This window comes from Anomaloglossus baeobatrachus, chromosome 3, assembly GCF_048569485.1.
Source record: "Anomaloglossus baeobatrachus isolate aAnoBae1 chromosome 3, aAnoBae1.hap1, whole genome shotgun sequence".
Lineage (NCBI taxonomy): Eukaryota > Metazoa > Chordata > Amphibia > Anura > Aromobatidae > Anomaloglossus > Anomaloglossus baeobatrachus.
In genome coordinates this window covers 356,903,358-356,919,359 of record NC_134355.1, presented here as the reverse complement: position 1 = coordinate 356,919,359, position 16,002 = coordinate 356,903,358, and the positions used below count along the sequence as shown (strand labels likewise).

At 42.1% G+C, this 16,002-nt stretch overlaps 1 protein-coding gene across 4 annotated transcripts in view; it reads right to left on the bottom strand.

Annotated features, from left to right (window-relative positions):
- The window catches only part of EPHA7 (EPH receptor A7), a 307,010-nt gene that overhangs the window by 94,366 nt on the left and 196,642 nt on the right, over positions 1-16,002 (bottom strand). For all 4 annotated transcript variants that reach the window (XM_075340120.1, XM_075340121.1, XM_075340118.1 and 1 more), the window contains exon 6: positions 3,030-3,154. In XM_075340120.1, the coding sequence (XP_075196235.1) occupies positions 3,030-3,154 (125 nt within the window). The remainder of the gene's footprint in view (positions 1-3,029; positions 3,155-16,002) is intronic.

Sequence of the window (16,002 nt, the reverse complement as noted above, 5' to 3'; positions counted from 1 at the left end):
TATTACAGTTTGCATATAGCTTTAGAACTTATCCATGTGAGAGTATTCATAAAGCCATATTTGTAATCTCCCTGAAAACTTCCCCTTAGTAATTATAAACCTTTATGAACTAATATCAACATAATACCGAATGATTAGAGTTGAGCAAGTACCTATCTATTTGTACTCGCTATACTCATAACGAGTACTGTCTAATCCTCGCATGTTCATTCTGAATAGCATGTGCAATGCAAGTCAATGGGAAATACTCACAATGTAACGACTAACCCGAATTCTGCACTATTCGCTACTCGCACGAATAGTATGACATTCGGGTTACTCGTTACTTTGCGAGTTTTTCCCCATTGACTTGAATTGCACACGCTATTCGGAATGAATACACGAGTAGTAGATAGTACTCGTTATGAGTATAGCGAGTACAAATAGTTAGGGACTTGATCAACTCTACTAATGATTGATCCTATCTCCATGAAAAAGCCTATAGACAAAGTAAGGAGAACCATAAGTCAGCCGCACACATTTGCTTTGGTAGAAAGCACATATTCCATATGGGTATGAAGACAAGGTGCTGCTTATATCATAGAAATACAAATGATTGGGCATGTTGACATCCAACATGCCTAATTCTTGTGCCTTTAAGTAGTTTGCTGGGGCTATAGAAATTAGATTGTAATATCTGCTAATATTTCTTTAAGGTGTATGAGGGAAAAAAATCAGATGCAGTTACACTATGTGAACAGGCAACTTGAAGTTGATCCACTATTTCTTTAAGCCCTACATACACATTATATGAAAACAGGTTGGCGAATGATCATTTGTTAGCTGAGTGAGCAATCTTTAGTTGATGGCCCCCAAAGAAAATCACAGTCTAGATCGGCCAATATACTTTTTTTGTTAATGCCATTTTTGTATCCAAAGTATATGGGCTCCTTTATATTCTTAGAGAGTAAGTAAAATTATGTGTTATTATTTTTTTAAATTTAATTTAAATTTTAGCAGATAAGGGTGAGTCCGGTACTGAGACTTGTATTAGTGCTCAAAACACCCCTTAGAAGTGCACAGCTTCAGAACTTGGAGCACAGAGTCTCTAATTAAGTATGCATACAAAGTGGAGTACAGATGCAATAGAACATTAAAGGCTTGCTACTGTATCCGTACTCTGCTGTGTTTGCGAGACTTCAGGTAGGAGCTTGTGTGCTTCCTGAATGGCACACTTCGAATAGGTCTTTTGAGTGATCGTAGAATTGTAGATTTGGAAGGGACCAAGGCCCATCAGGTCCAACCCTCTGTAAGTGCAAGTTATCCTAACTGATTCCAGCTATATATTTTTCCAGTTTCCGCTTAAAGATTTCCATTGATGGAGAGCTCACCACCTCCCATGGTAGCCTGTTCCATTCTCTGATTTTCCTCACTGTCAGAAATAGGGGGCTTTTAGGACTACCAATTATCTGCTTGGAATTTAATTATTATATAAAAGATGACTTACTCTTTAAAAGTAATAAACTCTATAGAAGAAATAGGAACCTTTAGTAGGAAAGTAACTATATAATATTGAACTGTATATTTAGCTTAAGGTTTGCTGAAAGCAGGGAGTAGACCTCTATGGCACTGTAGACAGAGCCAAAAAGTGTTTTTTATTTCTGGATTTGTTACTCTCACAATAAGAGGGAAATGCCTGAATATATTTTTTAATTTAACCAGACTGAAAACTTTTTTTATTATTAATATTTACTTTTTTTATTAAAGGGGTTGTCCACTACTTGAACAACCCATTCTCATCAATCCAAGTCTAATGCGGGCGTCACACGAGACGATCTATCGCGGGACATGTCGTTGGGGTCACTATTTTCGTAAAGCACATCCGGCATAGTTTGCGATGTCGTTTCTTGTGACACCTCCGAGCGACTCTGCAAATCGGTAACAAATCGTGTATTGTTGACACGTCGCTCATTTTTAAAAAGTTGTTTATTTTTCTTTGCGCCACTTGTTCATCGTACCTGGGGCAGCACACATCTCTACGTGTGACACCCCGGGAACGATGAACACAGCTTACCTGCATCCGTGGCTCCCGCCGGCTATGCGGAAGGAAGTGGGCGGGATGTTTACGTCCCGCTCATCTCCGCCCCTCTGCTTCTATTGGCCGGTGGCTGGGTGACGTCGCTGTGAAGCCGAACGTCCCACCCCCTTCAAGAAGTGGATGTTCGCCGCCCACAGCGACGTCGCTAAGCTGGTAAGTACATGTGACGGCGGTTTAATGACTTTGTGCGCCACGGGCAACTAATTGCCCGTGACGCACAAACGACGGGGGCGGGTACGATCGCTCGTGCGATCGCACGATAGATTGTATCGTGTGACGCCCGCATAAGGCCTCACGCTAAAACATGTAGGATTGGGCTGAGTAACTGAGCATTAGACTAATGGGGTCAAACACAGGGAATGAGAAGACGTTGTCTGAGTAGTCAACAACCCCTTTAAAGCTATGGAGCTTTCTACCATACTTTGTATGTAACATTTGTAACAATTTTTGGAACATTTTTAATATTTGTGCTTCCTTGTGAGGACTGGCAGCATTATTTCCTATTTGCAGAGGCATCCCTTGTTTGACTGAAAGAGATGCAAGCTATGATTTATTGCATCAAAGTGTTATTTGGACAAGAACAACATTAGACATTTTCCACTCACAAAAAGAAAAGGAAGATGTTGAAAAAAAAAATCAAAATGAGAGGTATATGAGAAACTTGTAAATATGTTGATTATAGAATGATTAAGTTTTATTAATATTAGCCCAGAATATCTATTTAAGAAAGGAATGGGTAAATACATTTTCTGTGCACAGGGAAGTGGCTAGATTAAAAGCAGAGCCCTTGATTCAAAACATATTTGAATATCCGATTAGGAGACATAAGCCAAAACAGAAACACAAAAGCAATGTATAACATGTAGAAGACATTTACTAAAACTGATTTTGTTTATTATGGTTTTATTGCAAATTATGAACATTAGCAATTTCCTGTGTTAACAGCTCTTACTTTCTCATAATACTTGATTTCATATTCGGTGATGACTCCGTTGGGATGTTCGGGTTCCTGCCAGGATAGATCGACAGCGCGCTGCAACACTCTGTCCTTCATTACCCCACTTACTTGAGATGGTGCTAGAGAAAGCAAGATGATAAAAATAAGCACGTTTGCTATCATCCATCACATAAAACTCTACATTTGATCAGTCTCTCACAGTGTGACTTTAATTATTTCATTAAACTAAAATAAAGCACCTTTTTCATAAAGTACAATAAAATGCAGATACTAATGAATATTCAAACAAGGCCTTATTATACTCATAAACTATAATCGAAATGTAAATTAAAGTGCAAACAGCAGAAGACAGCATTGTTGGAGTTAGCGCAAACAGGAATTGATGGGATTATACTGACAATTAAGCAAATGAATTCTAATTAAGCCAAAAATCGCAGGCTTTCAGATTAATCTCTTGTGATACATTGACAGACCAAATATTTATTATACATGAAAATAGCACAACAATACAACAGAAACAAACATTTTATGGCCATTTGGAGTATTACATTTATTGGAGTCTGCCAATTATCTGGGAACAACTTCATTTAATCACCATACATGTACCTAATAGTGAAACCTATAATAATACCGCCTGCTATATAGGGTGGCTGTAAGTAATATCAATGTCTACTTACTCTGTCTATACATATGGGCTGACTAAAATTCGTTTTCTCACAATCTGACCTTGAAGTCTGCCCACCATCTAACCCTTTTTTTTTAAAAAAACTTGATATACCTTTTGACCAAAATTTGATTTTATAGGAATATTTAGAAATGTATCCATTACAAAGTACTATGACAAAAACTACCATACACTTAACTATCGTGTTCTTAGTACACTAGAATAGAGAAGAATACAAGCTCCAGGATAAAAGCTGGTATCCATCAATCATTAGAGCTCAAACAACGTACTCCAACAACAATGATGGTCTGGCAGTCGAAAGTTTCGAAAGAATTTTAGATGGATATATATTAGTGGTACAATAATAAAAATGTATGACATCTATCTTTAAACACATTGGAGATCATGTATGAATATCTTTGGAATAAATGGCTAAACGTCATCAGAAAATATGGTGCACAAAACAGGCCACATATTTAACAAGATTGTCTAAACATCAAGTGCTTCAGGAGCACACTGCTCCTTTGCCTCCAGGCTTCCTACTTGTTGGGGGAAAAGTGGTGCACTTCAGAGTGACATTGTTGAGCTGAGCATCTGAACTATATGCAGTTCGTTGCTGTAAGCGGATGTAGCTTTTCATCTGCAATGCTGAAGGGGCGCAGGGGCACTGTAGTTGGCTGGATCAAAAGATCAGGGCAGTGCCTTCAAGCTTTAAAGCAAAGAGCTAGTAAGCACTGGGCTCCTTGCCTAGTAGACTGGCCACCACAGACAGACTGCAGAGGAGACTGTTAACCGTAGCAATAATTAGCACATAACAGAATGAAAAAATCCCTTGTTCTTCAGAACAGAGATGATTTTTTAATAAGAGGTACAATACAAAGTGGCTTGTTTTTATGAGAACTTTGCAATTTTAACCATTTATGATGTTGAACAATTCCTTTAAAGCACCACTCCAGTGTTTTTTTTTTAATGCAAGTTCCCTGGCCCAGTCTTAAACTCACCTGTCACAGTCTTCATCTTTTTCCAATGTCATTCCAGTCAGTCTCTTGCTATTTGTGGCCTGCCAGCATCTCCAGTGTTTCATGGAGCCAGAGATCACAAATCAATACACTCTACGAGAGCCACATTCTGGCTCTCAGTTGTATTGAGAGTTTGTGGCGTAACTTCTGACTTCCAGTCAGTCATTAGTTATGGGAAGAGATGAGTGAACCTGTGGATGTTCGGGTTCTGCTGATCCAGCTGAACATTTTTAAAGTTCGGATTTGGACCCAGACTTGAGCTGAACTTAATTTGAAGTCACTATTTGGGCAGTTCGGGTCTCCGCCCACATGCAGCTAGCGATAAACACATTACTTCTGGGGTGGTGGGCGTGTTTTTTCTTTTTTTTTTGGTATACACTACATTTGATAACTCTGTTATTACCCCTAGTGTGAGCTGATAAACACAGCAAGCAGCTTGCAGTAGGCCAAGCACCACGCATACCCAAACATAGCGATGCTCACATGAGTAGTTTGCTTCCATAAAGTACCTGAACTCCGAACCCGAACTTTATTTTCTTGGAAAAATCTGAGTTTGTACAGAACACTGAACTTTATGTTCGCTCATCTCTAGTTACGGGCACAAGATGGCGCCGCGGAGACTGATATAAAGCATCTCTCCAGTGGTGAAATAATAAAAAAAAAAACTGGAGTGGTGCTTTAATGACAAAGATGAAAATTTGATGTTACTGTTTAACTAATTCTTTTTATGACACTTATTCAATTATAATAGCGTAAAAATTTACAGCCAGCGAAACCGGTTGTACCTAGTGCACAGGCTTTTCTTCAGTTCAAGTTGATAATCATACAAATAACACTTTATATACATCCTCATTGTCTGCTCTGTACAATCTCCTCAAGGTTTTCAGAAGTGACAATGTGAATAAGGCTTTATCATCGACTAAACTAAGGGTCCTGTTACACCTAGCGACGTTCCAGTGATCCCGACAACGATACGACCTGGTGAGGATTGCTGGTATGTCGCTACATGGTCGCTAGTAAGCTGGCAAATAGGCAGATCTAATTAACGACGCAGCATTGATACGGCGATACCTGAACCTGTCACACAGCAGTTATTCTGACGACTGAGACCTCGATAGAGGCGTAGTGTTTCCACCCAAGCGTGCCAACGAGGTTGCTTGTTGTTGTTATGGCGTCAAACACAGCGATGCATGCTGCCCAGCGGGACATCAACGATCAAAAATTGAACCAGGACGTTCAGGTACGATCGGCAAAATCACAGGGGGGAAAGGGGGGCTCGCTGCTATGTGTCACACATATCAAGATTGCTAGCAAGGTCGCTGTTACGTCCCAAAACCTGTGACGTTTCAGCGATCTTGCTAACGACATTGCTATGTGTGACGGGGCCTTAAGCCACTTCACTTTAGAAAAATAGCCCACAATCTTTCATGGGTAATGGATATATTTAAACAGGTGATATTTGTTAAAATGGGTGTTGAAAAAAGATAAGTAACTGCATTGAGGGTTCATTTAGTTCAGCTGATGCAGTTCACTTCATCTAGATATAATTCACACATTCAGTTTTTAGATTTAAGTTTTTTCTCAATATAATATTGAGGTATATTGAAATAATTGGTCACATAAAACCCTAAGGCGGGCTTTGCACACTACGACATCGCAGGTGCGATGTCGGTGGGGTCGAATCGAAAGTGACGCACATCCGGCGTCACTTGCGATGTCGTAGTGTGTAAATCCTAGATGATACGATGAACGAGCGCAAAATCGTCGTCATCGTATCATCGCTGCAGCCTCCGACATTTCCATAATGCCGGGGGAGCGACAGGTACGATGTAGTTCCTCGTTCCTGCGGCCGCACACATCGCTGTGTGTGAAGCCGCAGGAGCGAGGAACTTCACCTTACCTGCCTCCCGGCTGCAATGAGAAGGACGGAGGTGGGCGGGATGTTTACATCCTGCTCATCTCCGCCCCTCCACTTCAATTGGCCGCCTGCCGTGTGACGTCACTGTGACGCCGCACGACCCGCCCCCTAAGGAAGGAGGCGGGTCGCCAGCCAGAGGGACGTCGCACAGCAGGTATGTGCATGTAAAGCTGCCGTAGCGATAATAATCGCTACGGCAGCTTTCACTATATATCGAACGTGCGACGGGGGCGGGACTATCGCTGCAGCATCGGTAACACATTGTTACCGATGTTGCAACGTGCAAAGCCCGCCTAAGGCCACGTGCACACGTTGAGTATTTGGAAACCAAAACCAGGAGTGGAACAATCAGAGGAAAGAATAATAGAAATAAGGGTACCACTTCTGCATTTATCACCCACTCCTGGTTTTTGGCTACAAATACTGAGGTAAAAACTGACCATATACTCAATGTGTGCGCGTGGCCTAATTGTTTATTTTTCTTACACAAATCATTTACACCGACATGAATGTCTCACTGTACTTGTAAACACAATTGGAATGTGTCATCCAAAAAATTGCAGACTGTTGATACCACTGTTTTTTTTTTTTTTTTTTTTTTTCTAATTTAAATTTGTATCTTCCATATCACAATTTGTATTTTTTTTTTTAAAAAAAATCTTGCCATTTCCACATTGGTCACTAGGGCTATTTCCAACTGGTACTTGGTGGACTTTCATGTGCGTTAGCAACAATAAGCTGACGTGTGTTATAGCATCTAAACACCATATGTAGTACTGTACATTGGCTTCTGTTATCCATAGATGGATCAACGCCAGGTGGAGAGGCAGGAGGAGTAACCTTGTCTTGAAAAAAAAAAACAAGCCCTCATATGTTTATGTGCATGGAAAAATATGGCTCTTAAAAGAAGGGGAGGAAAAATTGAAAACTAAAAAAAAAAACAAAACAAAATAAAATGGAAAATTCCAGTCATGAAGGGGTTAAAATAGGAGATATGACACTAAGACTATTGGGGCACAACTTTGGGTAGCAGTGTTTATTTAAGTAGATTACTTATTAGGGTACTTATATAGGGTCAGGGGACGCAAGAACGGGGATGTCATATCACATATCTAATTGGGGTGCCAACCTCCATGGTCAGGCAGGACATTATGGCAGCGTAACATAGGGACACATTTTTGCTTATTGCACGCCATCTCTATACATTGCTATTTAATTATATTAACCCTGTTTGGGATAATTTGATTTGCGGACATTATTTGCATATCTATCGTAACTGTATGTCAATGTTTGCATTCACTGCTATCTTGCTGATACTAAGGCCAAAGTGTCCTTTTTTTACCTTCGTTCTTCATCATTCCGCATTGCATTGATTATCTAGGTATCTGCCTAAATAGGACATCACGCTTCCAGCAGGTTTATGCACTATTCATGAAATCATTCATCAGCGTGAGCGGAGCCTATTTTCAAATATTTTGGGCACGTCCTCGCCTATTAAAATGTGTGTACAGGGAATGGAAATCATCTTGAAATTATTAATGGCAACCAAAATTGCTTGCAATTTGCACCCCTTGGATTTTATCTCATCTCATCTTTTCTTGTTTCTTCAGTGACCTTATTTTACAGTGATTCTACTATTGCTCATCTCTGGTAATCGAGTGAAAAAATCAATGCATTTACCCAGGGACACCACTTGACTCCAGGTCATAAGAAACAGACAAGCCATGCATGTTTAATTTAAATTCTTGTCCTACTGCATTCTCCTCCTTGTAACCATTTCTCAGGCAGCAGTTATAGGAGAAAGTGAGAGGTGTGAATTACAGATTCATCCCTGTGTCTCAAAATCTTCGATTAAGTGTTGCCTCCGTTTTTTTCCAGCATGTACATCAAAATCCAATAAAGCTCAATTGCACTGCCAGAAGCAGGACTTATTTTTTTCACTTAAAAACGGAAAAAAAGCACAGCTCTGAATGCAGCCGCTTTGGCACAACTGTACAGGTAAAATGCCAGATATTTGAATTACAACATGATCCCTTTTTCCTTTGAAGCTTAATAGTTCATATATTCCTCTTCTTCTACTTCAGAGACTGAAATAGCTGCTGAACGTTGTACTCACATTACATTTACTGCTATGTGGAGGGTTTTTGGGGTAGTTTGTATTACTAAATAAATTCTTAAGATTTTCAGATTTTATATTACAAATCCCTGTGAAATCATACAGTAAGGGTAATTTTAGGCAGATCAATAGGATTAAACATACTAATTTATGGCTTATATATGAGTGAGAAAAGGTTTAACCCCAAATGGAACACCTTCATAGTTTTGGTTCAGCTGTCACCATTAATATTGGTAATGATCAGATTTCCACATTCTTTATACTGTGGTTTACGCCACTCTGTATGGCAAAACGTAGTACATTTAGTGACCCCCTATGTTTGGTATTGTAAAGCCACTATGGCAAGTACAAGGTGTGAAGTACAAACCAATGTAAAACCTAGTAACAACAATAAAGTAATTGCGTTTGTTAACCTGAACACTGTAATCCCCTGAAACAGATGGTCAGCGCAACGTTTGAGAGTCAGGACCCTATCGCCGTAATATTGATAGCCTATCCTATGATTAGAACCTGAATTTTAGAAACCTGGATAACCCTTTAAAACCTGCTTCTCTCTTGCTAATGTCAGCCATATATGAGCTAACCTTCATTTGGCAGATCTGTCTCTGGACTCCCCTATAGACATGATCTTTAGGCTCAGAGGAGCATTCTTGTATTTTCAATGATAAATGGGGAATGACAAAGCTTTTGATAATGGAATGGCCATTGAAATTTCACCTGCCCAATACTTTATTCTGTAACATAAGCTGTCAGTGGACAATCAAGATGTCCTGATACATATCACTTGGTTGGTATATTTTGCGTACATTCATCTAGTGTATATGGGGGCTGTTAGTGTCGTTCTCATGAAGTTTTTTCCCCTGCCTCAAAGATTGCTAATAATGTAATGATATATAGGAGAAAACTTGTTAGGGTAAGCTTCCATAATGAGGATCAGGATTTCCTTGTGTCCAAAACGCTACGTTATACAGTTGAAGCACAGTGGATGGGATTAATAGAAATACCATGCTTAGTTGTGCTTCTTTTTTGTGCAGTGTAAACTGACATTAGGCGTGACTTTCCAAACTTCAGCAGGTCAATTTCTGCTACAGAAACGCAAATGTTCTCTGCGGGAGAACACAGCAAAAGTCTGCTGCGCCCAGAATCCTGATTGTGAGCACAGATTGCTGCATTCTCCTGCGGAGAACACTTGTATCTTCACAAGAGAGGACATGCTGCGTCTAGAACACAGTCTGTCTGGATTGTGGGCACATAGCCTTAAGGCCCCGCTACACGCAACGACGTATGTAATGATATATCGCCGGGGTCACAGATTCCGTGACGCACATCCGGCATCGTTAGCGACGTCGTTGCGTGTGACACGCATGAACGACCGTTAACGATGGAAAATACTCTCCAAATCGTCCATCGTTGACACGTCATTCATTTTCATAAAATCATTGATTCTTGAGGACACAGGTTGTTCGTTGTTCCCGAGGCAGCACACATCGCTGTGTGTGACACTTTGGGAATGACGGACTACAGCTTACCTGCGGCTGCCGGCAATGTGGAAGGAAGGAGGTGGGCGGGATGTTACATCCGCTCATCTCCGCCTCTCCGCTTCTATTTGGCGGCCACTTAGTGACACCGCTGTGATGCTGCACGAACCACCCCCTTAGAAAGGAGGCGGTTCACCGGACACAGTGACGTCGCTAGGCAGGTAAGTACATGTGACGGCTCCTAACAATTTTGTGTGCCACGGGCAGCGATTTGCCCGTGACGCACAAACGACGGGGGCGGGTACGCTCGCTAGCGATATCGCTGTGTGTAAAACCCCCTTTAGAGTGGTGGGTATGGAATAGGTGAATCTGAACTATAGTTCCTTCTCTTACCAGGTACACCTCTACTAGATGGAAGAAATGTCCATGGCTGCCTTGCTCAAAATATAAAAATAGTTGATCATTGGTGCATGCTTTCTCTTGCACTTGTTTTCATATTGACCACACTACAAGAGAAAATTGTACAAGTCAGTGATCAACAGTCACCTAATAGGTGAAAGCATCGCAGCAATGTCAGCAATATCCGTCTTTTGTACTTCACTCTGATGTAACAAAATATGTAGAGAATTGTTTAAAGAAAATAAAATGGTACATTGTGAAGCAACCTAATTTCCACCAATCAGTTTTGATCATCAACATGTCAAATAGGTTAAAGAGTAAAGGGTAACTACGGTAGTCTTTCTTAGCAATTTTGTTTTGCACTAATTCCTGGGAGCTTTACAATACATTGCTGTGAACCAAATCTCAACTATTAAGGCAGCTAAATAATAAGCAAGACTACATCTTTAAGGACCCAGAAAAAGCGATGAACTTCGACGCAGCTGGGTTCCATAAAATTCATGGAGAAAATAGCTCATTTATCACTCTGTGCTGTGCATTTAAACTCATGTGCTCCGCCATAAGCTTCCTTGGCAAGAAATGTTCCAAAGAATGAAATGGGTCCATGCAGGGGTATTAGCTGTCCAGCAGGTGTTCAATAAAATATTTTAATGTACAAAGCAGTGACAGCGTGTACGTTTAAGCATAAGGCAAATTCCTTATAGTTAAAATTTAAAATGGCCAGCACGTTTTTATCTTGATAACAATTGATAATAAAAGGAAATATGTTTCCTTTTACTTAAACAGTAGTATATTTATTTGCATGCTGGGAGCAATAGAAATTTTTACAATTTTTAACGAATATGTTTGCAATTACATTTGTGTGTACATGTTGTGCATATGAGTTTTAACCGTTTTTACACTCTGACCTGGACAGTTAAAGCAGAAAACGTTCTTTCAATCAATCACTATATGACATGACAATCTGATGAAGGTATGAAGCAGACAGTCAAAAAAAATTCAATCTAATATGACCAGTGAGTAGCCTTTGTAGTGACAAAAGTTGCACTTTAAAAGGATACAATATGGCTATGTGGAGGAGACAAATTTTGTGCAGAGCTTTGTGTGATACAAGAAATATTCAGCGTGTAAATGTATTGAAGAAATGTGGATTGTGCAGATGTGAAATGCATATTACAATCCAATTAAATTGAAATTACAGTACATAATAATAATAATCTTTATTATTATATAGTGCCAATATACTCCGCAGCACTTTACATACATAAACACGCATATAGGTTTAGATTTTTGTTTCTAGCGTTCGTTCCTCCTGAATTTCCCTTCATTCCCTGCAGTCACTTTGTTTACCTGTGGCTCTACCAAACTTAGCAGCTCTCTAGGCTTATTTACCTAACCTCACCAAACCTCAGTGTGCAGCCTCGCTCACTACCCACCCACTGCACACTCATTGGCTGTCAGGAATCTGCCCCAGCACTGCCCTCTGCAAACTTATTGGCTGTCAGTAATCTGCCCCCCTGCCACCCTCTGCCCGCCAGTACACACTAATTGGCGGTCAGTAATCTGCTCCCACCTCACCCTCTGTCCGCCCAGTGCACACTCATTGGCAGTCAGTAATCTGCCCCCACGCCACCCTCTGCCTGCCCAGTGCACACTCATTGGCGGTCAGTAATCTCACCCCACGCCACCCTCTGCCCGCCCAGTGCACACTCATTGGCGGTCAGTAATCTGCCCCCACGCCACCCTCTGCCCGCCCAGTGCACACTCATTGGCAGTCAGTAATCTTCCCCATGCCGTCCTCTGCCCACTCATTGGCAGTCAGTAATCTCCCCCCATGCCACCCTCTACCCGCACAGTGCACACTCATTGGCGGTCAGTAATCTGCCCCCACGCTACCCTCTGCCCGCCCAGTGCACACTCATTGGCGGTCAGTAATCTGCCCCCACGCCACCCTCTGCCCGCCCTCTGCACACTCATTGGCAGTCAGTAATCTGCCCCCATGCCACCCTCTGCCCGCCCAGTGCACACTCATTGGCAGTCAGTAATCTCCCCCCACGCCACCCTCTGCCCGCCCAGTGCACACTCGTTGGCGGTCAGTAATCTGCCCCCACGCCACCCTCTGCCCGCCCAGTGCACACTCATTGGCAGTCAGTAATCTTCCCCATGCCGTCCTCTGCCCACTCATTGGCAGTCAGTAATCTCCCCCCACGCCACCCTCTACCCGCACAGTGCACACTCATTGGCGGTCAGTAATCTGCCCCCACACTACCCTCTGCCCGCCCAGTGCACACTCATTGGCGGTCAGTAATCTGCCCCCACGCCACCCTCTGCCCGCCCAGTGCACACTCATTGGCAGTCAGTAATCTGCCCCCATGCCGCCCTCTGCACAATCATTGGCAGTCAGTAATCTGCCCCCATGCCGCCCTCTGCACACTCATTGGCAGTCAGTAATCTGCCCCCATGCCACCCTCTGCCCGCCCAGTGCACACTCATTGGCGGTCAGTAATCTGCCCCCACGCCACCCTCTGCCCGCCCTCTGCACACTCATTGGCAGTCAGTAATCTCCCACCCGCCACCCTCTGCCCACCCAGTGCACACTCAATGGCTGTCAGTAATCTGCCTCAGCGCTGTCCCCTATCATCACTCCAGCATTGGAAATAACAGAGCAGAAATCCTGGGAAATGCAGCACAATCACTCCACACCACATCCACAGGGTGATTGAGCTTCACATGTCTCCACATTACCCCTGACATATGAAAAGTCTATAGTGATGTGTGTGTGCGCGCAAGAGTATATGTAGATACACACACGCACATCATTACATAGTCCTTATAACCTCATAATACACTTTAGCTACTGCAGAACCTCGTAATACACACTTCAGCTGCTGCAGAAATTCTGTCTATAGTGATGTATGTGTGCAAGAGCATAAATATCTGGTGTGGATAGCTATATCTTATATATATATTATATATATATATACACACACACACACACACACACACACACACACACACACACACTCACACACCTCATAATACACTTTAGCTGCTGTAGAACCTCACAATACACGCTTCAGCTTCGGCAGAACCTCATAGTTCACATCTCAGCTACGGCAGAAACTTATATGTCACCCCTCGGCTGCTGAACATCCTCATAATACACAATTCAGCTGCTGCAGAATCTCATTATAGACACCTTAGCTGCTGCAGAACATACATACATACATCTTAAGCCTCCTTCACATGTACGAGTAAAAGTGTGGCATGGTCTGTTTTTACCATCCATGTGACACGTACCGAAATAAAAAGCATTTAAGAAATTACTGATTTTTATGTGTTAATGATCTGCAAAAATAATGATAGAAAGATAGATTAACTATTTCATACTTTGAGCAAGTTAGCCACAGGTGTTTCTTCCATGAATCGGGAACAGCTGGCTAAAGTTCCAGGACTGTCGCATTTATTGGATGAGACAATCCTGGGCGGCTGCAGGCTGCTATTTTTAGGATGGGGTCCCAATAAGCATGGGTCTCCCCAGCCTGAGAATACCAGCCCTCTGCTGTTGGGCTTTATCATAACTGGGGGCAGGGGGGAGGGGGTAGACCGCACGCTGATTTTTAAAAACTATTTAAATAATGATGATAAAAAAAGCCGCATGCGGTTTCTCTTATTTTGATACACAGCCAAGATAAGCGCACGGCTGGGGGCTGCAGCCTGCTTTATCTGTGCTGGGTATAAGAATATGGTGAGACCTTAGGCCAATTATTTTTATTTATTTTTATAACACGATAGTAGTCAGACACTGTCACACAGGCTGGGGGCATGTCTGGCTGCAACCAATCAAAGATGCCAGGACTGCCAGTGGGCGGGGGAAGCAGTGAATATGGGGAAAGCTGAGAAGGAAAAAGGCAGGGCACTACTCTATATAGTCAGGATCAGTTCACAACCAAGCATGTCACTGCTGTACACTCTGCTGGTAATGTGTTTAACTGTTTTTTTGCCAGGATAATCACAGCTCCGTGGTGCTCATATACAAAGTCCACAAAAGTTCAAGGCATAAAAGGTAAGAAAAAATATGAGCACTCACCGGTTATTTGCTGTGTGGAAAAACCTTTTATTCAGGCATCGGAGTTACATGCTGTGCAGGGAGGGGAGAGGGAAGGAACAGGCAGCACGTGTAGACGACGATCGTTTCGCACAGCTGCGGTGCTTCGACGGGTCTCCGGCAGACCCGTCGAAGCACCGCAGGTGTGCGAAACGATCGTCGTCTACACGTGCTGCCTGTTCCTTCCCTCTCCCCTCCCTGCACAGCATGTAACTCCGATGCCTGAATAAAAGGTTTTTCCACACAGCAAATAACCGGTGAGTGCTCATATTTTTTCTTACCTTTGAAGCAGTGAATATGGATGAGCAATAATGATCAGCCCTGAAGAAGAATGAGCGGCCTGGAAGCAATTACAGCCACACTGGACACTCGTTAAGTACAGCATGCCTGCTCTAATACCCATCCCTTCTACTACCTATTTAAGTGCCGTATTCTGTTCCCCAATAATGTATATGGAGACCGGTGTCCGGACAGATATCCAAGATCAATTACAGACTGGAAACGTTTTTGTTTTTTTTAAAGTCCGGTTTGTCCCAACGATCCAGGATACCTGTGAATTCGCCCATTACTAGTAAGTACCATGCCTTTATCTTTGTACACCTCAGTCTTCACCTTTGGAATGCCATATAGTATTGAACCCATCAGTTTCAAAACCATTTACCTTGGTTTCGCCACTTCAGAGTATAGAGCCCTAGTAGTCTTCATAGTTTTCAGTATGGGCCCTGGAAAATTGTAGGTGTGCTTTTTTTATTCATTGGCTTTAGGAAAGGCTTCTTTCATAGACAACATTCATGCATGCAGTTTCGTTTCCATGTACACAATATTGTGTCACAGGAAAAACTCACACAGGTTTGCTCCTGCTTAAGTGTAAACTTCCCTGGTCGGCCCGAACATCTTGATGAGACGGTTGCAGTTGCATTTTTTCTCTCACTTTCCATATAGTATTCTGCCTGATAAGTAAAGCTTTCCTGATCTTCTTGTAGCCTTATCCTTTCTTGTGAAAGGAAATTATTTTCTTTCTCAGGTCTTGTGACATTTCTCTTCAACATGGAGCCATTGCTGACAGCAGCAGAAGGGGTTTTCTTTATTAAATAATGAGCTATTATAGTCACTGTCCGCTGGACACCTGTTTAATAAAATCTGCTGTTGAATTCTTAATTAGCAATTTGTAGAAAAAACTTCAGCTTTAGTTCTATGATTTTGATTGGGGTTACTCAATTTTGGAACATGGTCTTGAATTAATTTGTTAGGAATCTTATTTTTTT